At 46.2% G+C, this 27,944-nt stretch overlaps 3 protein-coding genes across 3 annotated transcripts; 2 read left to right on the top strand and 1 right to left on the bottom strand.

The window, feature by feature from the left end:
• Positions 1–2,119: 2,119 nt before the first annotated feature.
• On the top strand, positions 2,120–10,188 carry PtA15_5A856 (uncharacterized protein; the record flags this gene model as incomplete). Its single annotated transcript, XM_053169661.1, has 2 exons — positions 2,120–2,518; positions 9,955–10,188. 2 exons carry the CDS (start codon positions 2,120–2,122, stop codon positions 10,186–10,188), a joined length of 633 nt encoding a protein of 210 aa, XP_053020836.1.
• A 3,101-nt stretch (positions 10,189–13,289) lies between these two features.
• PtA15_5A855 (uncharacterized protein) lies at positions 13,290–14,114 on the top strand (the record flags this gene model as incomplete). Its single annotated transcript, XM_053169660.1, has 5 exons — positions 13,290–13,391; positions 13,440–13,615; positions 13,694–13,835; positions 13,896–14,045; positions 14,106–14,114. The coding sequence occupies 5 exons, from the start codon at positions 13,290–13,292 to the stop codon at positions 14,112–14,114; spliced, it is 579 nt and encodes a 192-aa protein (XP_053020835.1).
• Positions 14,115–19,276: 5,162 nt separating this feature from the next.
• PtA15_5A854 (uncharacterized protein) lies at positions 19,277–19,561 on the bottom strand (the record flags this gene model as incomplete). Its single annotated transcript, XM_053169659.1, has 2 exons — positions 19,277–19,416; positions 19,492–19,561. The coding sequence occupies 2 exons, from the start codon at positions 19,559–19,561 to the stop codon at positions 19,277–19,279; spliced, it is 210 nt and encodes a 69-aa protein (XP_053020834.1).
• Between the last annotated feature and the right edge of the window lie 8,383 nt (positions 19,562–27,944).

Raw genomic sequence — 27,944 nt, 5'->3', positions numbered from 1 at the left:
AGGTTCCAATTGACGTAGAGAGGAATGCTGAATGCCCCGTCGAAACTGATTCCACATTCGCCCAGAAATTGATCGCAGCGCGTCTGATTATTTGGGATGAAGTCGTGACAGTTCACAAGAATTGCATTGATGCTGTTGATCGCACACTCCAACAATTGAGCAATTCCAGTCACCCTTTTGGCGGCAAAACCGTCATCTTCTCCGGGGATTTCAGGCAAATACTACCTGTGGTTAAATACAACGAGTTTCCGCCGTCGTATGCCGCCACTATCAAATCATCCCCAATTTGGACCAAGGTTACCGAATTCAAGCTTCATGAAAATATGAGGCTTGCAGCGGCTTTACGCGGCGCAGCGATGCAAAACAACCGACTATTTGCAAGAGCTCTTCTTCGCTTAGGCGAAGGTAAAGACCAACCAAATGACTTCGGGATTGTGCCACTTGACGGAATGAATATCAAATCGTAAACCAACACCCGCGAAATGAGCGCTCGTCTCATGGATTTTGTTTACCACAACCTCAACACTATCAAACGCAGGAACACCGGAGAAGTCGTTGATTATTTGAATGAGCGTTGCATACTGGCTCCCTTGAACCAAGACGTCAAACAAATTAACGAAGACATCATGAACACTTTGCCAGGTGACGCGATAGAATTAAAATCAATTGACACGCCCGACCCCAATGGATGTGACAGTCTTCCCGAGGAGTGCCTGAATAAAATTTCTGTTTCTGGCTTTCCAGAACATTCGATTTCATTGAAGATTGGCATGCCGGTCGTAGTCACTCGAAACATGAACATTAACGGGGGCATATGCAACGGAACTCGGATGCTCATTGTTGGTTTCTCTCACGTTTACATCCAGGGTCAGCTGATGACAGGCCCTTTCAGAGGGAGGTGTATCATGTTGCCGCGAGTCAAGTTGCACAACAAGGGCTCAGCACGGTCGGGTCTCAGTTTTTTCCGGTATCAGTTCCCCATCTCCCCCGCATACGCTATGTCTATCAATAAGGCGCAAGGCCAAACATTTGGGAGGGTTGGTATCTTCTTGAGTACCGACGTTTTTTCGCATGGACAACTCTATGTTGGTCTCTCTTGCGTGTCGAATGTCAAAGATCTTCTCATTGCAAAGCCTCATGAGAGATCTGGTGTGGTAAATGTTGTCCACCGTCAAATTTTTGGTATTGCGGTGAGTCATCAATTATTCCAGCGCTAACACTACAACTGCAAGTGACCCTTAACATAATATCTTGTGGTATTGACAGGCTCACGAGCCTCACCCATCCGAACGACTGTGATTTGGACTGTCATTGTTATCTAACCCCCCACCAATCAAAGGCCTTGACGGACAAGTATTGTTACTGTTAGATTTTCTTTCTGTCGCTGTATGTGATGTTATTGCGAACTTAACAATTGGATACTTAAAGAATAACATTTTAAGGTTCCCTCTATGGGTAATTGGCCTTCTTATTTTGACTTATTCACTGATACCCTCACTCATGAGGGTTCTTTGGAATTGAGCCTCATTCAATGGCCAATGCGTGTACCACTCATTTCCTCGCGAATCGTGAGCCACACGCTGAAATTAGTGACCCATTGCGGTAGGCTCCTGCGCTTCAATGATTAGAATGGAGCGCTCGGCGGAATGAATGCACATAATGTGAGGGGCAGGCTAAATGCACTACCATCTTTTACTACATGTACTCCAAAAATGGAGTGCACACCTGTGTACTCCAAAATTATTGGAGTGGAATTCAGTCCACTCCATGAATACCTGGAGTGAAAATTTGGCTACCCCAAAAATTGTTCAATTATTGGAGTGCACAACCCGTAAACTACCAATAATTTGGAGTGTGATGTTGTGCACTCCTTTTTCAATATTTTTTGCCCCGGGAAGTGGAGTGCAACACCGTGCACTCCAATATTCATTGGAGTACACATCCACCTTATCATGAATATGCACTCCAAGTTCAACCAAGTCAAACTCATTTTCCTCCAAGTCCATCTTCCCCCCTGCTGCCCCAACAACTCTCTTATTTTGGCAAGACAGCCCACTCTGCTAGCTACACGGCCAGACTATCCATCCTCCCCGGCAACATATCCTCTCCTGAAACAAAGATGAACAACTCAACCAACCCAACCAACGGCATTATGGTCACCCCGGAGATGTGGCAGCAGATGCAATCAATGCTTGCCCTCTTCCAAACAGCCAAATCAGCTCCAGCTCCGGCTTCTTTGGATCAACAAACTTCAGCCAAAGCGTCAAATCAACCCTCTCAAATCACGAGCCCATCCAATTTATATTGCAACTCGGGGTCTCAAGAATCCAATCAGCAGGAATCAGATGACAAAAGCGCTTTGGACGATAGTGGCTTCAAAAACAAAAAGAAGGAATCTACAGCACCTCCAAACAAGCAATCAACCCCCATCATCGACACGCAAGTTGCTCAAAGCCCCTCCAGCAAGAAAGATCAAGACCTCCTTGTGATTTCAGATCTAAAAAGCTATGACTTTAGCGTTGGTGGTAAGTGGCCATCAGCATTGTTTTACTCTCAGATTTTTACTGACATGTTTTCTCAGAATCATTGGACCCTCCTCGTTGTGCAGCCTTTAGATCAATGGATACTCTAGTTCAGTTCTGTCAAATGTGGGCCAAGAATCATGGATATGCGGTCTTCAAGTCCAACTCGGTGCCGGGTAAAAATGTTTATATTCGATGTGATCGATCTGGGCATTATCGCGGCTCAGGAGTGAAGAAAGACGGACGAACAACTTCTACAACAAAGATCGGCTGCCCCTTCGTAATTTATGGCTCTGTACCCACCAGCAAGAAGATTGTCGACAAAACTTGGACGTTTCAGATCCGAAACGGCGAGCATAATCATGAAGCATCCCCTGGACCCAGATCTCATGCGGCTCACCGACAACTGATTCCAGAGCAGATTGAGGAGATTCAAAAGCTTTCGAAATCAAACCTCAAAGCCGCTCAGATTTTGCTCCAGCTTCGAACATCCAACAACGAGACCTATGCAACCAACAAGACCGTCACAAATGCCCTTCAAAATATCCGTCGCGAAGATTTAGCTGGTCGGAAGCCAGCAGAAGCTCTGATGTCGATTCTCCAGGAATCTAATTGGACCTGGGATGTCAAGGTCAACAACAACGGAAAGCTTCTCAATCTGTTCTTTGCTCATCCAGGATCCATCCATCTCGCTTGGATCAACCATCATGTGGCTCTCCTCGATGCCACATACAAGACTAACCGCTATAAGTTGCCACTTCTCCACATCGTTGGCCAGGCGGCTTCAAACCGTTCGTTCTCTGTGGCATTCTGCTTTTTGACTTTTGAGGACGACGACAACTACTTATGGGCCATCAATTGTCTCCAAAAGCACATTTGGCGTCCTGAAAGAACCCCCCAAGTATTCATAACCGATCGCGATACTGCTCTCCAAAATGCTTTGAAACGAGTGTTTCCGGACTCTCAAGCAAACTTGTGTACGTGGCATATCAACAAAAACATAACAACAAACTGTAAAAAATATTTTTTGAGTGAAGAACCAGATGATTCAGACGAGGAAGAAAGTTCAGAAGAATTGATCAAACAAAAAGCGAAAGAAACAAGAAACAACTGGAAGATTTTCATGGGTCTCTGGAAGCAAGTCACCTACTCGAAAACGGTCGACTTGTACGAAGAGCGCTTCTCTACATTGAAAGATTATCTGTCATCTCGCCCTGCTGTGCTCGAATACTTGGAAAAGTGGATTATTCCACATAAAGAGCTATTTGTCGTCGCATGGGCTTGCCAACACCCTCATCTACGAAACCTGAACACCTCGCGAGTCGAATCTGGACATGCGTACCTCAAGACGTTTGTCAAAAATGCAACTGGTGATTTACTGTCCGTATTCCAATCATTAGCACTTGCGGTCGATGCGCAATTGAACCAGGTCCATGAGTCTATTGGGAGTGATACGGTCAAGACACTCGTCAGTGTCCCGAAGTCTTTCATCCCTCTGCTTGGCAAGGTATCCTCGTTTGCTATCAAACAGGCAATCGATCAGTTCAAACGAATCCCGAACCTTGATCCAACTGAACCTTGCTCTCAGACTCTCACCAAGGGGATTGGAATCCCATGTGCTCACAAAATTTCGGAGCTATTGGAAGATGGGTCTCATTTGACCCCCGAGGATTTCCATTCCCAATGGCTCCTGAGGTACAATCCTGAGTTTGCGGTACGTTCTTTTTCACTTGAAACATTATTCCAAGCCCAAAATTTCTTGTTTGATGAGAAGCTGATGTTACCGACATTACATGCAGAAACCTGATGAACATGAACTGGATTTGGACGCCGAAATGAAGAAAATCACACTGTCTCTCAGCCATGAAGAACCCAAACGGCTCGCCACTATCATCGATCAAATTCATCAGATTGTTGCTGGTACACATACTGCAGTCGCTATACAGGCCCCCGATGTCAAGACCAATCCAAAAGGTCGGCCATCCCTGAAGAAGTCACACACCAAGTCTACTAAGCGAAATGCCTCAGCCTTTGAGATGGTCGAAGCCAGTCTGAAGAAGGAGAAGTCCTCCAAGAAGCAAACAGCCAAAAGCAGAGGACAACCAGCTCGAAAATCAAAGAAGATCAAAAGAAACTACTGTTGAGGTTGTGTAGTCATTTCTTTCCTTTTTCTCAAGTTCTTGTGCTTCAATCCTTTTGTGTACATATCACAGCTCGTGACATTTCACCTTTGTAGTCACCTGGAGCAGCAGACGTGGAAGGACCTTTCCTCATCCTTCCACGAAAATCATCATCACATTCTGCTGTTCCAGGTGAGTGTCTCTTTGTCTTTTCTTTTCTCTCTTCTCTCTCCTTGTTTTCCTTTTCTCATGCAATGATTATCCTTCCACGAACATCATCATCACATTCTGCTGTTCCAGTTTATCACCGCAACAGGTTATGAGCGCCATTTGCTGCTAAAGCCGCAACATCTCTATCAGCGTGGAGGATCCGTACGCTTCTCGATAAAGCTTCCGGTTCATGACACCATCACCACCGAAATCTGAACCCGAACCCAAGTCTTCGACAAACTCGTCCACTAGTCGACCAATTCCGACTATGTCTTCTAAACCCGACCAAGAAACCTGGACTCATCCAGCTCTCAAAACCACCACCATCGAGCGGCTCAAGCCCCCCGGACCAGGCTCCAACTACAACGAGTGGACCTGGTTTATGCGGGCCCATCTCAACACCACCGATGTCATGTACGTTATCGACAATGATATCGCGAAGGCCAGAGTAAATCCACACTGGGCTCGCGACAACAAAGCCGCTTTCGGAGCTATCTCCAGCACGATCCACGCAGCGCATGTCCGAAAGGTTCGTCACATCACCACGGACGCTCGTGCTCTCTGGACAGCCCTCAAGGAGGCCCATCAGGACTCATCTGCTGGGGGCATTACCTATTTTCTTCGCAAACTCACGACCGCCCGAATGACGGGCGATGACCTGACCGCTCACTTGGACAAGATGGCCAAAACGTTCGAGAGCCTCTCAGCTCTCATCACCGCTGATGCCCCACTCACTCTGGACGACATCTACTCGTCGTTGATTCTCACCTCTCTGCCATCTGACTGGCTGTCTTGCGTCTCCGCAATGATGAACGACCCCAGAGTTCCTCCCGTCAAAATCCTGGATGCCCTGAAAGCGGAAGAACTTCGTAGAAAGACCAGGAACGAAGATCAAGCTCTCGTGGAGTCCGTCGCGAAGGCCTCACTCTCTCGCCAGGCCCCGCCCCGATCCTCTAGACCACCAGCCGATCACTCTCTTTTCTGCTCTTTCTGTAAGAGATCCGGCCACAATCTCGAAATCTGCGAGAACGCCGCGAGGGTACTTGCGGAACATGACCGTCGAAACTCCTCTTCCCGCCGTTCTGAAGCCGGGGGTCGCACAGGCAAGTCGTCAGGAAATTGTTTCCGTCAAAAACCTCCTGCAAAAGCAGGCCAAACAACCGTCGTGGACCTCGGTGGTGACGGAGATGAAGATGACTCCGATTACTCAGGCTCGGACGTCGACAGCTCAGCCCATCCTTCAGCTAAAGCAGGTAACGCTGTAGCTCTTGCTGACCACGCTGCGAATTCTGCCGCAGTCTCCCGCAAGGATGCAAATCTTGACTCCGGGTGCTCAAATTGTATGACCCCTTACCGTGCGGATGTCAAAAACATCAAACCCGACTCCACTCCCATTCGCCTGGCCGACAACTCAACCGTGAAGGCCTCTCATCACGGGACTGCCGATCTTCCCCTTGCCACGACTGTATCCGTCCCGACTCTGGTGGTTCCCGATCTACACGAACCGCTCCTATCAATCGCGGCGATGTGTGATGCTGGCCTCACCTGTATCTTCCAAAAGGATGGGTGCGACATCGTCAAATCCAACTCCCTCGCCGTGGATGGTGAGATTGTCGGACACGGCTACCGCAAAGGGGGTTTGTACTACCTTCCATCCAATGAGGTAAAGTCGCTTTCCACCTCGACCCACAGTCTGTCCTCTGTTGACAGCACTCTCATGGGTTACCATCGGCGCCTTTCTCACATAGGCCTCCGGCCTCTAAAACGCCTACTCAAAATCCTAAACGTCAAACCGAGCGTCATGAACGAAGTGGACGTTCAAAAGTGTACGATCTGTGTACAATCAAAGATGCATCAATCCTCGTTCAAGTCTCGTTTGAATTATCGGTCGGACGCCCCCGGGAAGCTTATCCATTCGGATGTCGGTTCGTTTGAGGTGGTATCCAGAGAAGGATACAAATACTTTGTTACTTTTGTCGACGACTTCTCAAAAGCTGTTTCCCTTTTTCCCATGAAATCCAAATCAAATGTTTTCTCCTGCTTTAAGATTTTTCGCGCCCATTTTGAGAAGGATGGCTCTCACAGGATCCTGGCATTGCGATCGGACAACGGCGGGGAGTATATCTCCTCTGAGTTTACCTCTTATCTCGACCTTGCTGGAATTTCCCATGAACCGGGCCCCCCTCACTCTCCTGAATTAAATGGTGTTGCCAAGCGGACCAATCGCACACTTGGCAATCTTATCCGCTGCTCCCTCCAGAGTGCTGGTCTTCCAAAACTCTTCTGGGCAGACGCGATGCGTCATATCTCCTTCACGCTAAACTCCATTCCATGTTACACTCCCGCAGGCTTCAAGGCGCCAAACGAACTTCTCCGACAACCACTGGCTAATCTCTCAACTCTTCACCCTTTCGGCTGCCTGGTGTGGTACAAGGTACCAGAAGCCAATCGACAGAAACTCGACGCAAAAGGCCGTCCAGCTCTTCTTCTCTCCTATCTCGGCGATGGGAACGGCTATCGACTCTGGGACATGGAAAAGAAGTCAGTAATAAAGTCCCGGGATGTCCTATTCGACGACGATTCATTTCCCTACGGAGCCGAGCTAAAACGCCAGCCTTCTCCATTATTTGTTGACGTTCCGTGGCCGGCGCACCTTTCCCCTTCTCCCACCTCGACGAAGTCCTCAGCTCCACCGGCGCCGGCTATATCTCCATCAATTCTAGATTCCCCACCACTTAATATCCCACTCAAACCTCAATTTGATCGGCGCCTTGTTGCATCCATACACGCTCCCAGGGACGTATCAGATTCCCCCCCTCCATCTTCTCCTACCTCTCTCAATGCTTCCCCTCCTTCCCCAGCTTCTCCGCAAAATCCCCCTCCTTCTTCTCCTCCCTCCCCAAGTCCCCAGAAAAATCTTCCTCCTCCCCCCGCCCCCCTCTCGCCACCTCCTTTTCCCTCCCCACCTTCCCCGTCACCCGTTTCTGCTTCTCAGCCACCACCGCCGCCTCGACCTTCATCCCCACCAGCTCGACGCTCCGGTCGTCAGCGGCGTGCTCCCGAACGCTACGGCACTTGGGCCAAGTCTACCTCCCCCGACGACGAAGTCAACACACCTAAGACCTGGAAACAACTTCTCCGGTCGCCACACAAGGCTCGCTGGCTTAAATCGGCAGAAGAAGAATTTTTATCTCTCCTCGGCATGGAAACGTGGCGCCTGGTTCCCCGACCTCTCAAACGGAAAATCATCAAATCCAAGTGGGTCTTCAAGGTCAAACGACGACCCAACAAGTCCATACAAAAACTCAAGGCCAGGCTTGTGGCAATGGGATATACTCAGGTGCAGGGTGTTGACTACGAGGAAGTCTTTGCGCCCACCCTCCGACTAGAGACTCTCCGACTGATTCTAAGTCTCTTGGCCATCAAGAAATGGAAGGGTAGACAGGTGGATTTCAAAACAGCTTTCCTCAACGGACACCTCAAAGAGCCTGTGTACATGGAACAACCTCCAGGGTTCGAGGATCCCAACCATCCAGATTGGGTCTGCGAGGTTCACCGGTCGATTTACGGCTTAAAGCAATCCCCACGCGAATGGAATCTTGAATTGCATAACGGTCTCTTGCAAGCAGGCCTTACACAATCAAAATATGACCCTACCTTGTATTTCGAAATCAGGAATCAATCTCTAGTCGGAGCGGTAACTGTGCATGTAGACGACTTGGCAATAGTTGGCGAACCGACTTTTGTGGACCCGCTCATTGAGAATCTCGGGAAACGTTTCAAAATTGGTGCGGATGAAGACCTCCATCATTTCCTGTCCATGAAAATAGATAGGAACCTGGAAGACAATACCATCCACCTATCTCAACCTCACTACATAGATGATATACAACAACGGTTCCTCGGTAACTCTCACGTCTCGGTAAAAACGCCCACCGATCTGTTATTCAAGGATCTTGTGCCACGGAAACAGACAGAACAAACTTCCTCCGGTCCTTACCCGCAGCTCATTGGCGCACTTCTCTGGGCGTCCCAATGTACCCGCCCGGATATTGCATTTGCGGTGAATCGATTGTCTCAATTTCTCCGTGATCCTTCCGAATCTCACTGGAGAGCTGCCGTCCGCGTTCTCAACTATCTCATCTCCACTAAACACCTCCGCCTCCGTCTGGGAGGCTCCTTAACTTGTTCTGGCTACTCGGATTCTGATTGGGCTGAAGATCGCCACGACAGACGCTCCACCTCCGCATACACATTTCGACTAGGCGACGGGGCGATATCCTGGAAATCTCGAAAGCAGGCAACAGTGTCACTGTCGAGCACCAAAGCGGAGTATAAGGCTCTTTCTGACTCCTGCAAAGAGGGTCTTTGGCTCCGCTACGTTCTGACTGAACTCAAACTCCGACCAAAGACTGCGATCCCATTACACGTCGACAACGCTGGTGCTGAAGCTCTCGCCAAGAACCCTGAACATCACGCGCGCACCAAACACATCGATGCACGTTATCATTTCTCCCGCGAATGTGTCAAACTGGGAAAAATTTCGGTCCTGCATGTCTCCACGAAGGATATGCTCGCCGACATGCTCACTAAGCCTCTTGGTCGTACCCTACTGGAAGAACATCGTGCGCGCTTTGGAGTTCTCTAATTCTTTTCTTTCTCTCACTATCATTGTTGTTCCTTTCTCTTTCTTTCCTTTTTCTTTTCTCTCAGGTTTTCAGCAAGGGGGGGTGTTGAGGTTGTGTAGTCATTTCTTTCCTTTTTCTCAAGTTCTTGTGCTTCAATCCTTTCGTGTACATATCACAGCTCGTGACATTTCACCTTTGTAGTCACCTGGAGCAGCAGACGTGGAAGGACCTTTCCTCATCCTTCCACGAACATCATCATCACATTCTGCTGTTCCAGGTGAGTGTCTCTTTGTCTTTTCTTTTCTCTCTTCTCTCTCCTTGTTTTCCTTTTCTCATGCAATGATTATCCTTCCACGAACATCATCATCACATTCTGCTGTTCCAGTTTATCACCGCAACAACTACATCAAGTCCAAACAATCAGATGACGATTTTTTGGATGGTTTGCTTGAAAGTAATATTCTCGGTATTTAGGAGTCCAAGGACGCCCCGGATATTGAGGACGCCCCAGCTAGTGAGGACGCCTCAGATTGTGAGGACGACGCCCCGGCTATCGAGGATGCCCCGGCTATCGAGGATTCCCCGGCTATCGAGGATGCCCCAGCTATCGAGGATGCCCCGGCTATCGAGGACACTGCGGCTTTCAAAGAAAATGAAGCTAGCCCAAGCTCGGATCCGTCTCCAAGTCAGGAAGCTATGAAGGTATGAAGATGTTCCATTCATGGTGTCATAGGAGCCAATCTGACTTTCCTGTTTAGCTCAAATATCTTTCCCAGATTCCAACACACCTGGAAGACGCGGTCCGAGGACTTTGGGATCCACGCGCAGATGGGAATTGCGGGTTTCATTGCCTGGCAAAATCACTTGGCTACCCAGAAGAAGGGACTGGGTGGTGGCGGGTCCGTAACGAGATGGTTGAAGAGACCTTGAAAAACAGGTCTTCTTATTCAAAATTACAGGGCGGCGATTCAGAAATCACAAAGATCATCAATGGCCTCAAGCTGAACAAAAGAATTAAGGCCACTCCGTCGAAGTGGCTCAACAAATTGTCCCATGGACAAATTATCTCAAACACTTATGCGAGGCCGGTAGTTTTCCTTTCAATCTCAGGCTGTCATTCCTATCTTCCTACAATTCCAAACCCCCCGATCTCCAGTTTCCCTGACCCAGTTTATCTGCTCCACATTAATGGTAATCACTGGGTCTTGGCAAATGTGGGGGGGATGGATGGGGTCATGCCAATCCCACCTATACTGGGTTCAAAGTCAACTTCCAAGACCGTTAAGGGTTGGTTGAACTTGTTTCAAAAGGGCATGGCTCTCTATAAGGATTTGGAGTCTCAAATCTCTTGATTGCATGTTTTTTTTCTCATTTGCCCACTTGGTTTCCTTATACCTATAAAAACTTTTTCTGTTTATTTTCTTGTTTCAGTTCTTGGTTTTGTTGGCTAAGAAATTTATTCACATGATTTTCAGGCTCTCACTTGATGAAATCCAATTTCTTGAGGTGCAAAGTGGTGCACTCCAAATATATTGGAGTGCACAGTTTTGTACTCCAAAGATTTTGTAGTGCACAGTTGTGAACTCCACACTTGGAGTGCACAGAATCAACTTTGGAGTGCATGCTTTGTGCACTCCAAAGAAATTGGAGTGCACAAGTTATGCACTCCAAATTGTTGGAGTACACGGATGGGCTACTCCAAAAAAACCTTGTTTTTGGAGTAGACATTGGTTTACTCCAAATTTATTGGAGTGAACATCAGTCTACTCCAAATTCTTTGGAGTAGACTGATGTTCACTCCAATGTTTTGGAGTACATGTAGTAAAATATGGTAGTGCATTTAGCCTGCCCCTAATGTGACTGTGCACACCATCAGCTTGATTTAAACCACGCCTCACGCGTTGACACCTTGATTTAACATGTCCCCAGATATACAAGACATGTTGAAATTGTATCATAGAACATGGGGAAATGACGAGTGGACGATTCACGAAACATTAATCAAGTTGCGACATATCCAGTGGTTGAGTAAGCATTTTGTGCTGCACGACCTTACTGGAAACCGGGGCAAACCCGAGACCCCGAACGAACAAACAGGCAAAGCAATGTCATGTTGATACGGGAACCCAATTTTTTTGTATCACAGCCTATGACCAATCACCAGTCTTGATGGAGCCACAAAGTCGACGCCCCTTGAGGCTCATCACGATGAATACGCCAGCATGCCAAGGCGTTCAAATATTAGTCGAAGAACTCAAGCTCAAGTACGACTTTACCTGTTTGGTTGAATACTGCGATGTGAGATCAGGAATTCAAAAAAGGGACAAATTTTTGCAATTAAACATCAATGGTGTGTTTCTTTGCAACTCAGTATTATTACCCTTAACATATCTGATGTCTTCCGTCTTAGGAAAGATACCCGTCCTCCTTGACAACAACTTCGACGCCATCAACACCAGGTCATTTCCATTCACCGTTATGGATAGCGGAGCTATATTGATTGTGAGGCTACAACTAAGCATCTTATAATAATGGCAGATCAAATTAAATTACTGACAATGTGCCTGACAGTACTTGTGTCAACATGTTGACCGCGGTTCTGTTTTCCAATTTGAGGGCCCCCTTGAACTATCAGATATGTACCAATGGATGGAGTGGGGTAACGCCGAATTGGTCACCATGACTCACGAGTTAATTGATATCTGTCGTAAGTACTGTTTGTTTCGAGAGACGGGTGCATGAATGGATCAGCATAATTGAATATGACGCTCGCTAGGTTATGCAAAAGAAAAGTGTCCTCCATTGGAGGCTCACCTGATGCAAAAGATCAAGGACTGCTATAGTTGCATGGAAGGTCATTTATCTGGTCTGAATGGAGGAGCTAGAAGGTTGTTCCTGGCGGGCGAGGGGGAGGGGAAGTTTTCACTTGCGGATATAACTATTTGGCCGTGAATATGACCAACCAACATCTTCCGGCGAATCTATAACTGACATTCCTTGTTTGCCGAACTTTTATTTAGCTCGGTAAACATCCGCTTCCTGTTGGCTAACGGAAAAGAGTTACTCGTCGACTACCCGCATGTCTTGTTGTGGGCAACAAGAATCAAAAGTCGAACGGGTGTTTCGAATGGGTGCTCCTCCAAGTACGAGATTGTTCCTTGATTAAACAATGCATTACAATGGAGAACCATCGGCATTGCTCAAAGCACAGCCCGTGTTGAGTAATCGTGGAGATTAGCGTTAATGGCCACACTCAATGCTCATATGCTTCCACTTGGGTAAGATTTTTTTGTACACATTGCCAAACCACATCTTTTGACTTTTCCGGCAACAACCTTTGCTGAGGTTCAACACTCACAAGTCGAGTAGAAAATAAATAAATTTCACGCTTTTATAATATATAAGCTTTCATGTGCGGTCAATTGGGTTTCTGGAGCATTAGAATACTGTCATGTTGGGCCGCCTAAACTGGTGGATGGTTGGGGGTGGTGTTGGGGAAGGCTTGAGTTGATCAATTGTGTCAATGGTCGCAACTGACGCTTGACAGCCCCGCGCGGCGCCACTCTTGCAAGGCACAGGCCGGTCAAGCTCAATCATGTAGCAAGGCAGTTACACTTGTCATTTGGTGAGTTCTTTCGTTCAGGGCCCACGAAGCGTAACCGGGCCGGTCAACTTAATAGTTCCAAGTGTGGGCTTTGCCTGACGATGGATCGCGGTCTTGTTGGGTCCCCCATAAAACGGGGTGGGATAGTTCGATTGATGGGAGCAGATTATCCCGTTTTCCTCCAGATCACTTACCAACTGAAACTATGAACTTTGCTCAAGAGACAAAAGGCTACGGTTTCGGCGTCGCTACTCCAGAAGGATGTGATAACCTTCAATTTGACGTGGGAGTTAAACTCGGCAAAAAAGTAGGTTCCGATAGTTCTTCTCTTGCCGTTTGCTGACTTCCAACTCAGTTCGAATGCACAGACGATGACGGCGCGGTGTTCAACCATTATATCCTTCCGGGGAACAAGCGGCGTTTGGGTATCGGCAATGAAGCACTCTTCAACGCAAGGTCAGACGGGACCCCCGTCGTTATCAAAGCACCGAATTTATCGGCTTTGGGGCATGATTTGAATTCGGGGGACTGGTATTTTATCAGGGGAAAAATAGGACGGGGTTTCAACGGTGATACTGAATGGGTTTTCAACCCTCTTCTTGCGCAAAGGACCGGTCAATTACAATTGTCGTTCTCGCCGAAGCCGTTAATTGTGACGGGCTGCGGCGGACTAAAATCCGTGGAGAATATCTGGGACGACGAGACGGATACTATTGTACACCACGAAGTGGTAGTTACACATCATGTCGACGTGAGTACATCTTCTCACCAATCAATCAATCAAATGTTGATACCAACAACCTCCACATAGGAATATGGATTTCGGCTCGACGTGGGGGTTGTTGTGAAGCAAGAAGACTTGCCAGCGGATATTGTTGAGTCTTTCATACCAGGATCTCGTGTTTCCTTTGCGGGGACACATATAGAGGGGTCCGGCGACGGTGGACTAATCAAAGTCAAGGTGAGCCTGAATGTTCAGTGTGAACATGGAGGTTATAATGCTGACACATTGATTTGTTAGGCGTGGTGAGATGTTTGGTGCTTGCGGTTGGGATGAGTGGGCGGTCTTGGCATTCAACTCATCACCATTTGATCTTTTTTGTTGATTTGTTTCACTTGTCTTTCTGAATTGGAATTCACGACTACTTGTGTATAGCTGATTGGGGATGACGAAGTTTCCATTGTTTTGTTGGTACCGTGCAGTGCAATCCGCTAGCGGTCAGGGGGGGTGGCCTCCCCAGCAGCGTCTAGCTCCGCGCCGTGAAACGGCTGCGGAGGTGTGAATCCCCCGCTCGGAGCGGTTTTGTCTTTGTTGGGGAATGTCAACGGGATAGTGGGCTCGAATGACCTGGAAGGTTACAACTCAATCTGCTTATTTGAATTCTTAATAATTCGACCTTCAGTTATTTGTGTTATGGGTGTTGCATTTGCATTCTTAATTTTATTCAAATGGGGAACACTTTTACATTTACCGTGTTCTTTGGACTCTGCAGCGGCGCAGCCGCCTTGGCCTCTAGTTCATTATTCAAATGAGCAATTTTTTGGAAAATATTGAACAAAAAATTTCCACCCCAAAAAATTTACGCTATCCAAAACCTCCAAAACTCAAAAATAAAAAAAGTTACTTTACGTTACGTTACTCAAAAAAATGTTACGTTACCCAAATGGCTAATTTGGATAACTAAAAAAAAGTTATGGTATCCAATTAGTCCTCCGTAACGTAACTGCCCACCCTTGGTAGGTATGCTGGGAGTGTTGTAAACTCTTTGGTGGTGATCCTGGGGTTATCTGGGGTGTGGTTCTGGGGTGCTGAAGTCTGTAGATCCGCCTCAGGCAAGGGGGATACTGACTCCAAAAAGTTTCACAGTTTGCTTATGTAATTTACATACGTACATGTGGTTTGGCGTGCCTGGTAGCGCTGACACGTCACAACTGCTCATGCGCGTCACAACTGAATAACTCAGGGAAGGAGTATAGTTACACGGAATTGGTAAATTGTAACTAGGGTTAAAATTGCATGAGGAAACAGAATATGAAGTCAAAACAAGGTTATCTCTTAAGATGAAAAAGATATGAAGTAGTTCATGTGTAAAAAGTAGAAAAAGGCAGACTGAAGGTCAGCTGAGATGACTCTAAGGCTGACAGATATAGTGGCAGAAACACCAAGAAACTGTCAAAGTAGGGATATTTGGGAACTGATCAGACTGTAGCTGCTACATTTGGGGGTTTTGTGGTCAGTAAAGGTACATGATGAAACTTTGGGGGCTTTTAAACATTTCGTTAACCATATCGCAGAAGTATTCCCACACTGGGATGAGATATTGTGGAAAAAACACCAAGAAACTACCAAAGTAGTGATATTTGGGAACTGATCAGACTGTACCTGCTACATTTGGGGGTTTTGTGGTCAGTAAAGGTACATAATAAAACTTTGGTGGCCTGTAAGCATTTTGGTAACCACATGGCAGAAGGATTCCCATGCTGGGATGAGATATACTGGCAGAAATACCAAGAAACTACCAAAATAGTGATATTTGGGAACTGATCAGACTGTAGCTGCTACATTTGGGGTTTTGTGGTCAGTAAAGGTAAATAATGAAAATTTGGGGGCTGTTCAACATTTTGGTAACCATATGGAAGAAGGATTCCCACGCTGGGATGAGATATAGTGGCAGAAACACCAAGAAGCTACCCAAGTAGTGATATTTGGGAACCGATCAGACTGTAGCTGCTACATTTGGGGGTTTTGTGGTCATTAAAGGTACATAATGAAACTTTGGGGGCTTGTCAAAATTTTGGTAACCATACGGCAGAAGGATTCCCACGCTGGGATGAGATATAGTGGCAGAAACACCAAGAAGATACTAAAGTAGTGATATTTGGAAACTGATCAGACTGTAGCTGCTGCATTTGGGGGTTTTGTGGTCAGTAAAGGTAAATAATGAAACTTTGGGGGCTGTTAAACATTTTGGTAACCATATGGAAGAAGGATTCCCACGCTGGGATGAGATATAGTGGCAGAAACACCAAGAAGATACCAAAGTAGTGATATTTGGAAACTGATCAGACTGTAGCTGCTACATTTGGGGGTTTTGTGGTCAGTAAAGGTACATAATGAAACTTTGGTGTCTTTCCAACATTTTGGTAATGATATCACAGAAGAATTGCCACACTGGGATGAGATATAGTGGCAGAAACACCAAGAAACTACCAAAGTAGTGATATTTGGCAACTGATCAGATTGTAGCTGCTGCATAATGGATGTGACCCCAAACACAATATTTCTGGGTTTTATACGCAGAACAACTGTTCGGTGAAATTTTATGTGGCAATATTCCTCATTAATCTGTGGCTGATAACAAAAGTAGATAAAAAAAAGAACCTGACAAAAAATATGCTAAACCATGGTAAACTAATTTCAAAAAGGCCTTCTTTGCGTGTAGCACTTCAAGTATGATGTGCAATATCTTCAGGAATTTCAACCAACCAAATTAAAAATGTGTGCAGGATGGTATCATGAGAGAGGTCAGGAGTCAATGTTTTTCCTTTTTTGAAAAAAAGTAGATTTGGAGACTTCTGATAACATCAATTGTTGAAGTAAAAAAAAAAGAAAAAAAAATTGAGCCCCCTCAGCCACCCTGGATTAATCCTAAAGCTTGCAATGTCTTTTTTTCATGAAGAATTGAATGGTTTATGTAGAAATTTATGAATGTTATCAGGCAAAAAAAAAATCCTGTGGCTTGAAGCTAACACAGGGGGAAGGAGAGAGATTATAAAAGATTATTAAGGAGACATGGAACACAGACAAAGGTATCAAGAGGAATAAAAAAAAAGACCAATATAACTTGATCAATATACACTATATTGATCAATATACAACATCGCAAATTCATCCATCTTGGTAGTGTGTTTAGGTGTCCGTGGATTGGGCGTTATGGAGCTTCGACCGGTGCTAGGCCGGCGACAGCGCTGGGAGGGGATGGATGCCTGGTGGCTGCCCTCGTGGATCGGTCCAAAAAGATGAGTCAAAGGGATTCAAGGTGATAGCGTTGGAAGTGGTTTTGAGTGGTTTTGTCGAGGGTTTGATTCTCGACGGCGGTTTGTTTGAGGGATTCTGGGGATTCTTGATGAAGGTTGGATTCGTCGGAATGCCGGACTCGTGATGATCAATAGACTCTTGATGGCGGATCAGAATGCCATGGCCACCCATCATCCAAGTTCGAGCTGAACTTGGACTCAGGGTGACATGTCACATACATTTCATCACATCATCCGCGCGCGCAAGCGCGCGCAACAAAACCACACAACACAGAGAAGAAGGAAGAAAACAAGAAAAGAACAAACAAGAACAAGAAGAAAAACCCTGAGCCTGACTGAGAGATGAAAGAGAAGAACAGAGCACCAAGAAATGAAAGATCACAGAGCAGCAACAAAAACCATACAAGTGAGAATGGAGGAAAGAAAGGAGGAAACAGGGGATAAAAGGAAAAACAAAGAAAAAAAAACCAACAACAAACCCACAGCAAATGCTGTGTTAGGACCAAGAAAGGTGAAAAAGGATAGGTGAGAGAGGGAATGGAAAAAGGGAATAGGGAAGAGAATTTGAAGGGAGGGGAAGATCTTGAAGTCTTGAAGAAGGTTGAATATTGAGGATCTTGAAGAATGAAGTCTTGATGATCTTGAAATCTTGAGGGTCTTGAGAGTAGAGCTGATCTTGCTGGTGGCGAGGGAACTGCTTCTGACTAGCTGTCAACCAAATGGGCCACCACAGCGTGGGAATCATGGTGAATGGCCTGTTGCTGCTGGATATTGCGCAGACCTTCTCTGACAAGCGCTTGACTGGGTCGGTCAGAGGTGCCTGTTGACGGTCTGGTTTGGGTTTGGCCCTCCCGAGGTTCTTGCTGATCTTGAAGAACATCAGAGCTAATTTGGCCTTCCCTGCTGCCTCCGCTGCCAGCGCTTGATCAACCATGAGGGAAACCTTTGCTTGCACCTTGGCTCCCTGGGTAAGGGGCTGTGGTGGGTTCAACAATTCGATCTCTTCGTGGTTGACAAGATGGGCAGCTAGGTTGTGGTAGCAATGTGCGCTCAGTTATTCCGCTGGATTGACCTAAGCCATTTGGATGCTTACCTTTTGCGGTTCCTTTCGCCTGGGATTTCTGTGACTTATCCCCCAGCAGGTCTTGGTAGAGCGCTGCTACTGGGGGGGCGCCGTCGGTCAACGGACCTTCCTCCTGGATGGTATGATTGTCTCGGGGTGTGTTCAATCCCGTCGGTGTCTTGGAGGATGACCTCGTCGCACGGTCCATTGGAGGGATGGCCTTCTTAGGGGCCTTGGCCTGCCTTGCTTCTTTGCCTTCTTGAAGGATAGGTGGTTGCTGGGCTTCATGGTCTTCGTCTTGCGTTTGGGTCGGTCCCCCTTCTGGCTCCAGTGGTTGTTGGTTTCCGTTCATCGAGGATCTGGCGAGGTTCGCGAGGCTGGATAGTCGGTTGGCCATTGGGCAAATTTTTCTCTTTGCGGTTTGGCGACGGCGAAAAGATGCTGATCCAGCGATGAGTCCTCGGCGCTGGGTCCTAGATCTTCTAGGTTCAGCTGCCGGGACCTTGGCGCTGATAGCCACGCCGTGGTTCTTCGCCCGCAGCCGCAACACCTCCCTGGTTGCGCTGCGTCGCCTGCAGGCGCGCATGTTGGGGCTCGCTGGTCGCCACTCCATGGACCGGCCCACATCCGCTACGCTCCTGTAAGCTACCATACCCACGGGCGGTTCGAGCCCACAGGATGCCATCTTGAGCTGATGACGTGTACACCATGTGCCTCAGCTTCCCCTGGGGACCACCAACCGTGGTCCTGTGCTCCGGGGAGGTAACCCAGGGGGGGGCGGAGCGGATCAAATCAGCAGCTAAAATATTGCAGAATGTGGTACCACATGATGCATTGCATGCAAGTGGCCATCGAAGCTAAATCATAAACATAAATATAATAATAAAACTAATCAAAAAACCAGCAGATTCAGAAGGTGTCTGCGACGACACTTTTTCTCTTTGTCCTCGGGGGCCTCCTGGGCTCTGCTCAGCATTGTTGCCTCCACCTCTTCCTCTGAGGGGAGGGATACCGCAACAAAGGCAAACGCGCGACCTGCAGGAGAGAATCGGGAGAGGGGCATTTTTTTGCAGTCAGGTCCTGGGTGGCGGTTAGAGGGGAGGGGGAGCGGGATGGACACTGACGGTCTGGAGCTCAAAATTGGTTGGATGGATGACTTTCATCGTGCTCGGGTCCAACGGGATCGAGACGCTAGAGTAAATGAGGCCGTTTGAGGTGACAACAGCCTGGGCTATGAGGATCAGACAAGGAGGAGCGCTTTATCAGATAATGCAACCAAGCAGCTGTTGCCCAGAAAGAGTCTCACAATACGGGCCAATAGCCTTGGAGGCGCCAGGCGTGCCGTTGATGGTAGTCAGCGTAAGCGGGGCAGACATCGTGTTCCGCAAAGACAATGTGCTGGTCAGGGTGCGGAGGGGACTGCTAGCAAGGCCTGGACGGGCGGGAGGGAAGTGCTGGTGGTGTTGTTTGAGGGTAGTGGTGAGAAGCTGTCGCCATCATCATCAGCTATCAAATATGGGAGGTGGAGTTGCTGTTGGCTGTAGATGGGATGGTCGAAGCGGTGGGATCTCAGGGACCAAGTCCCCTGTTGCCCTGGGTCATCAGCATCAACAAGGCGGGCCGGAGTTCTGAACCGCAGCGGCTGTCACCAAAATAGCCCTAATGCTCACCATTTGCCTCGTCATGCCGTGGATTCCTCGTTAAAGGAAGCGGGAATTCCCATCAATTTTCTCGCGGGATCCACCGCGATCCCGCAGGCGGCCATGGAATCCTCCTCATTCTTGAAGTGGAAATCCCGGGCAGGTGGAGACGACGGGAAAGCCCGCCGTCTCCACGCATTTTCCATGGGAGGGTGGAGACGACGGGGGGAGCAGTGAAATCCACGTGGAGTTTCACAGAGCCGGTGATCCCGTCGTCTCCACAAACGGGCGGGCCAGGAAGCACCCCCGCCGTGTACATACCACTACCAAGATGGATGAATTTGCGATGTCGTATATTGATCAATATAGCGTATATTGATCAATTTTTTATTTTATTTTTATTCTTCTACTTGCTCAAGATATTGCATATCATACTTGAAGTGCTACATGCATAGGAGGCCTTTTTAAAATTAGTTTACCATGGTTTAGCCTATTTTTGTCAGGTTCTTCTTTTTATCTACTTTTGTTATCAACCACGGATTAATGAGGAACATTTCCAAATAAAATTTCATTGGACAATTTTTCTGCATATAAAACCCAGAAATAATGTATTTGGGGTCACATCCATTATGCAGCAGCTACAATCTGATCAGTGGCCAAATCTCAATACTTTGTTAGTTTCTTGGTATTTCTGCAACTATATCTCAACACAGCCTGGGAATTTTGCCATAAAATTGGTACCAAAATGTTTAAAAGCCCCCATAGATTCATTGTGTACCTTGAATGACCACAAATCCCCAAATGTAGCTGCTACAATCTGATCAGTGGCCAAATATCACTAATTTGGTAGTTTCTTGGTGTTTCTGCCACTATATCTCGGAGTTCTTCCATGATATTGGTTTCAAAATGATCAATAGTCCCCAAGGATTCATTGTGTACCTTAAATGACCACGAAACTCCTTAATGTAGCCCCTACGACCTGATCAGTTGCCAAATATCACTAATTTGGTAGTTTCTTGGTGTTTTTTGCCACTATATCTCAACACAGCATGGGAGTTCTTCCATGATATTGGTACCAAATTGACAAGTGACCCTGAATATTCATTGCGTACCTTGAATGACCACAAAACCCCCAAATGTAGCAGCTACAATGTGATCAGTTGCCAAATCTCACTAATTCCGTAGGTTCTAGGTGTTTCTGCCACTATATCTCAAAGCAGCCTGGAAGTTCTTCCATGATATTGGTACCAAATGATCAAATGCCCCTGAAGATTCATTGTGTACATTGAATGACCACAATACCCCAAAATGTAGCAGCGACACTGTGATCAGTTGCCAAATATCACTAATTTGGTAGTTTCTTGGTGGTTCTGCCACTATATCTCAGCACAGCGTGGGAGTTCTTCCATGATATTGGTACCAAAATGATTAAATGCCCTCAAACATGAATTGTGTACCTTGAATGACCACAAAAAACCCAAATGAAGCAGCTACAATGTGAATGGTTGCCAAATATTACTAATTTGGCAACTGATCACATTTTGGCTGCTACACTTGGGGTTTTTGTGGTCATTTGAGGTATTCAATCAATCTTTGAGGGAGTTTGATGATTTTGGTACCGATATCATGGAAGAACTCCCATGCTGCGCTGAGATATAGTGGCAGAAACACCAATCAATGACCAAATTAGTGATATTTTGTAACTAATCACATTGTACCTGCTACTTTTGGGGGTTTTGTGGTCATTCAAGGTACGCAATGAATATTCAGGGGCATTTTTCAATTTGTTACCAATATCATGGAAGAACTCCCATGCTGCGCTCAGATATAGTGGCAGAACCACCAAAAAACTACCAAATTAGTGATATTTGGCAACTGATCACAGTGTGGCTGCTACATTTGGCAGTTTTGTGGTCATTCAAGGTACACAATGAATCTTCAGTGGCATGGGATCATTTTGGTACCAATATCATGGAAGAACTCCCATGCTGCGCTGAGATATAGTGGCAGAAACACCAAGAAACTACCAAATTAGTGATATTTGGCAACTGATCACATCCTAGCTGCTACATTTGGGGGTTTTGTGGTCATTCAAGGTACATAATGAACCTTTGAGGGCATGTGATCATTTTGGAACCAATATCATGGAAGAACTCCCATTCTGCGCTGAGATATAGTGGCAGAAACACCAAGAAAATACCAAATTAGTGATATTTCAAAACTGATCACATTGTGGCTGCTACATTTGGGGGTTTTGTGGTCGTTCAAGGTACATCATTAATCTTTGAGGGAGTTTGATCATTTCGGTACCAATATCATGGAAGAACTCCCATGCTGCGCTGAGATATAGTGGCAGAAACACCAATAAATGACCAAATTAGTGATATTTTGTAACTAATCACATTGTACCTGCTACTTTTGGGGGTTTTGTGGTCATTGATCAAGGTACGCAATGAATATTCAGGGGCATTTTTCAATTTGGTACCAATTTCATGGAAGAACTCCCATGCTGCGCTCAGATATAGTGGCAGAACCACCAAGAAACTACCAAATTAGTGATATTTGGCAACTGATCACATTGTAGCTGCTACATTTGGGGGTTTTGTGGTCATCCAAGGTACACAATGAATCTTCAGGGGCATGGGATCATTTTGGTACCAATATCATGGAAGAACTCCCACCCTGCGCTGAGATATAGTGGCAGAAACACCAAGAAACTACCAAATTAGTGATATTTGGCAACTGATCACATTGTAGCTGCTACATTTGGGGGTTCTGTGGTCATCCAAGGTACACAATAAATTATAAGGGGCATGCGATCATTTTGGTACCAATATCATGGAAGAACTCCCATGCTGCGCTGAGATATACTGGCAGAAACACCAAGAAACTACCAAATTAGTGATATTTGGCAACTGATCACATTGTAGCTGCTACATTTGGGGGTTTTGTGGTCATTCAAGGTACACAATGATTCTTCAGGGGCATGTGATTACTTTGATACCAATATCATGGAAGAACTCCCATGCTGGGCTGAGATATAGTGGCAGAAACACCAAGAAACTACCAAATTAGTGATATTTGGCAACTGATCACATCGTAGCTGCTACATTTGGGGGTTTTGTGGTCATCCAAGGTACGTAATGAATCTTTGAGGGCATTTGATCATTTTGGTTCCAATATCATGGAAGAAATCCCATGCTGGGCTGAGATATAGTGGCAGAAACACCAAGAAACTACCAAATTAGTGATATTTGGCAACTGATCACATTGTAGCTGCTACATTTGGGGGTTCTGTGGTCATCCAAGGTACACAATGAATTCCAGGGGCATGCGATCATTTTGGTACCAATATCATGGGAGTACTCCCACCCTGCGCTGAGATATAGTGGCAGAAACACCAAGAAACTACCAAATTAGTGATATTTGGCAACTGATCACATTGTGGCTGCTACATTTGGGGGTTTTGTGGTCATTCAAGGTATACAATGAATCTTTGAGGGCATGTGATCATTTCTGTACCAATATCATGGAAGAACTCCCATGCTGGACAGAGATATAGGGGCAGAAACACCAAGAAACTACCAAATTAGTGATATTTGGCAACTGATCACATTGTAGCTGCTACATTTGGGGATTTTGTGGTCATTCAAGGTATATAATGAATCTTTGAGGGCATGTGATCATTTATCATGGAAGAACTCCCATGCTGTGCTGAGATATAGTGGCAGAAACACCAAGAAACTACCAAATTAGTGATATTTGGCGACTGATCACATTGTAGCTGCTACATTTGGGGGTTTTGTGGTCAGTCAGGGTACATAATGAATCTTTGAGGGCATGAGATCATTTTGGAACCAATATCATGGAAGAACCCCCATGCTGTGCTGAGATATGGTGGCAGAAACACCAAGAAACTACCAAATTAGTGATATTTGGCAACTGATCACATTGTAGCTGCTACATTTGGGGGTTCTGTGGTCATCCAAGGTACACAATAAATTATAAGGGGCATGCGATCATTTTGGTAACAATATCATGGAAGAACTCCCATGCTGCGCTGAGATATACTGGCAGAAACACCAAGAAACTACCAAATTAGTGATATTTGGCAACTGATCACATTGTAGCTGCTACATTTGGGGGTTTTGTGGTCATTCAAGGTACACAATGATTCTTCAGGGGCATGTGATTACTTTGATACCAATATCATGGAAGAACTCCCATGCTGGGCTGAGATATAGTGGCAGAAACACCAAGAAACTACCAAATTAGTGATATTTGGCAACTGATCACATTGTAGCTGCTACATTTGGGGTTTTGTGGTCATCCAAGGTACAAAATGAATCTTCAGGGGCATGGGATCATTTTGGTACCAATATCATGGAAGAACTCCCACCCTGCACTGAGATATAGTGGCAGAAACACCAAGAAACTACCAAATTAGTGATATTTGGCAACTGATCACATTGTAGCTGCTACATTTGGGGGTTCTGTGGTCATCCAAGGTACACAATGAATCTTAAGGGGCATGTGATCATTTTGGTACCAATATCATGGAAGAACTCTAACCCTGCGCTGAGATATAGTGGCAGAAACACCAAGAAACTACCAAATTAGTGATATTTGGCAACTGATCACATTGTAGCTGCTACATTTTGGGGTTTTGTGGTCATCCAAGGTACACAATGAATCTTTAGGGGCATGTGATCATTTTGGTACCAATATCATGGAAGAACTCCCATGCTGCGCTGAGATATAGTGGCAGAAACACCAAGAAACTACCAAATTAGCAGCGGTGGGCAGGTAACTTACATTACGTTACGGCAGTGAAATTGGATAACGTAACATCTTTTTAGTTATCCAAATTGGCCATTTTGGTAACTTACAAAATTTGGGCAGTAAAGTATAGTAAAGTAACTTTTTTTCCAGCCTGATTTTTTATTTTTTTGGTAACGTAACTTTTTTGATATGGGGCTTTTTGTAAAGGGGGTTGAGATTATTGAAATAAAGAGAGAATTGGTATCATGTCTTTAGCTTATTGCACCACCCGCAAACGGGTGTGGTTTTCTCCGCAGCCACACCCAGTGGTTTTCCTGCGGAACTCGCGCGGCCCCCCAAAAACCCGTGCGGCCCCCAGACCCCCTAGCTGCATATCATTCGGGGTCCTTATGGGGCCGACCGGTCATCAGCATAAATCTCAATGACCGGCGAGCTGGCTGGTCATTGAGGTTGTATAAATGTACCTCAATGACCATCTGAATGGTCATCGAGGTATACATAAACCTTGATGACCGGCCAGCTGGCTGGTCATTGAGGTACATAGTACCTTGAAGACTGGAGCCGACCAATCATCAAGGCATAAACCTCGATGACCGGAGCCGGCTGGTCATCTGTATACTTCAATGACCATCTCAATTGAACGGTCATCGAGGTGTGGTAACCAGATGACTGGCCGGCTCCGGTCATTGAGGTCCTTGATGACCGGTCGGCTCTGGTCATCAAGGACCTCAATGACCTCAATTACCGGAGCCGGCCGGTCATCTGGATACCACACCTCGATGACCGTCTCAATTGAACGGTCATCAAGGTGTATGCCTTGATGGCCGTTCGGCTCCGGTCATCAAGGACCTCAATGACCGGAGCCGGCCAGTCATCTGAATACCACACCTCGATGACCGTCTCAATGGGACGGTCATTGAGGTTTATTCCTTGATGACCGGTTGGCTCTGGTCATCAAGGACCTCAATGACCGGAGCCAGCTGGACATCTGGATACCACACCTCGATGACCGGTCAGCTCCGGTGATCGAGGTGTATGCGTTGATGAACTGTCAGCTCTGGTCATCGATACACCGCGATGACCGGCCAGCTGGCTGGCCCTTGAGGTACATATTTAGGTACCTTGATGACTGGAGCCGACCGGTCTTCAACGCATACACCTCGATGACCGTTCAATTGAGACGGTCATCGAGAACGGTCATTGAGGTGTGGTATCCAGATGACCGGCCAGCTCCGGTCATTGAGGTCATTGAGGTCCTTGATGACCGGAGCCGACCGGTCATCAAGGCATACACCTCGATGACCGTTCAATTGAGACGGTCATCGAGGTGTATGCCTTGATGACCGGCCGGCTCCGGTCATCAAGAGCCGACCGGTCATCAAAGCATACACCTTGATGACCGTTTGATTGAGACGGTCATCGAGGTGTATGCCTTGATGACCGGTCGGCCCCACAAGCACCCCAAATGATATGCAGCTAGGGGGTCTGGGGGCCGCGCGAGCTCCGCGCGAAAACCACTGGGTGTGGCTGCGGAGGAAACCACACCCATTTGCGGGTGGTGTTGGTTAAGGCTTGCCTCTCTGAGGTTAGTGATGTTCACAGTTGTGGGTTCAACCCTCACTGTGAACAACTTTTAATCTGGCTTCCTGGCAGCATACTGAGTTTATGTGGTTGTTTAGTGTCAACTTGAGCAAAAATCTCGCTCATATTGATAAAAACAACCACAAATCAGGGCCTTTACCAGAAAGTTACACCAAAGTTACCAAAATATGGGAAAAAATGTAACGTAACTGGTTTTGTTCAAAATAACCAGGGAACGTAACTAGATATAATGGAGCCCATTTTCTGAAGGAGATATCGTAACTCCAGATTAGATATCTGTAACTAGCAGATAACGTAACTGTAAAGGTTACGTTACCCTCGGAGTTATCCATTTGGAGAACGTATCTGCCCACCGCTGAAATTAGTGATATTTGGCGACTGATCAAATCGTAGCTGCTACATTTGGGGGTTCTGTGGTCATCCAAGGTACACAGTCAATCTTCAGGGTCATGTGATCATTTTGGTACCGATATCAGGGAAGAACTCCCACACTGCGCTGAGATATAGTGGCAGAAACACCAAGAAACTACCAAATTAGTGATATTTGGCAACTGATCACATTGTAGCTGCTACATATGTGGGTTTTGTGGTCATTCAAGGTACATAAGGAATCTTTGAGGGCATGTGATCATTTTGGAACCAATATCATGGAAGAACTCCCATGCTGCGCTAAGATATAGTGGCAGAAAAACCAAGAAAATACCAAATTAGTGATATTTCCCAACTGATCACATTGTGGCTGCTACATTTGGGGTTTTTGTGGTTGTTCAATGTACATAATGAATCTTTGAGGGGATGTGATCATTTTGGTACCAATATCATGGAGGAAATCCCATGCTGGGCTGAGATATAGTGGCAGAAACACCAAGAAACTACCAAATTGGTGATATTTGGCAACTGATCACATTGTGGCTGCTACCTTTGGGGGTTTTGTGGTCATTCAAGGTATACAATGAATCATCAGTGGCATGGGATCATTTTGGTACCAATATCATGGAAGAACTCCCATGCTGCGCTGAGATATAGTGGCAGAAACACCAAGAAACTACCAAATTAGTGATATTTGGCAACTGATCACATTGTAGCTGCTACATTTGGGGGTTTTGTGGTCATCCAAGGTACATAAGGAATCTTTGAGGGCATTTAATCATTTTGGAACCAATATCATGGAAGAACTCCCATTCTGCGCTGAGATATAGTGGCAGAAAAACCAAGAAAATACCAAATTAGTGATATTTCCCAACTGATCACATTGTGGCTGCTATATTTGGGGTTTTTGTGGTCATCCAAGGTACTTAATGAATCTTTGAGGGCATGTGATCATTTTGGTACCAATATCATGGAATAAATCGCATGCTGGGCTGAGATATAGTGGCAGAAACACCAAGAAACTACCAAATTAGTGATATTTGGCAACTGATCACATTGTAGCTGCTACATTTGGGGGTTTTGTGGTCATCCAAGGTACATAAGGAATATTTGAGGGCATTTAATCATTTTGGAACCAATATCATGGAAGAACTCCCATTCTGCGCTGAGATATAGTGGCAGAAAAACCAAGAAAATACCAAATTAGTGATATTTCCCAACTGATCACATTATGGCTGCTACATTTGGGGTTTTTGTGGTTGTTCAAGGTACATAATGAATCTTTGAGGGGATGTGATCATTTTGGTACCAATATCATGGAGGAAATCCCATGCTGGGCTGAGATATAGTGGCAGAAACACCAAGA

This window comes from Puccinia triticina, chromosome 5A (genome assembly GCF_026914185.1).
Source record: "Puccinia triticina chromosome 5A, complete sequence".
Lineage (NCBI taxonomy): Eukaryota > Fungi > Basidiomycota > Pucciniomycetes > Pucciniales > Pucciniaceae > Puccinia > Puccinia triticina.
Note: the sequence above shows the minus strand (reverse complement) of the source record. Positions and strands in the feature narration are given on the sequence as shown.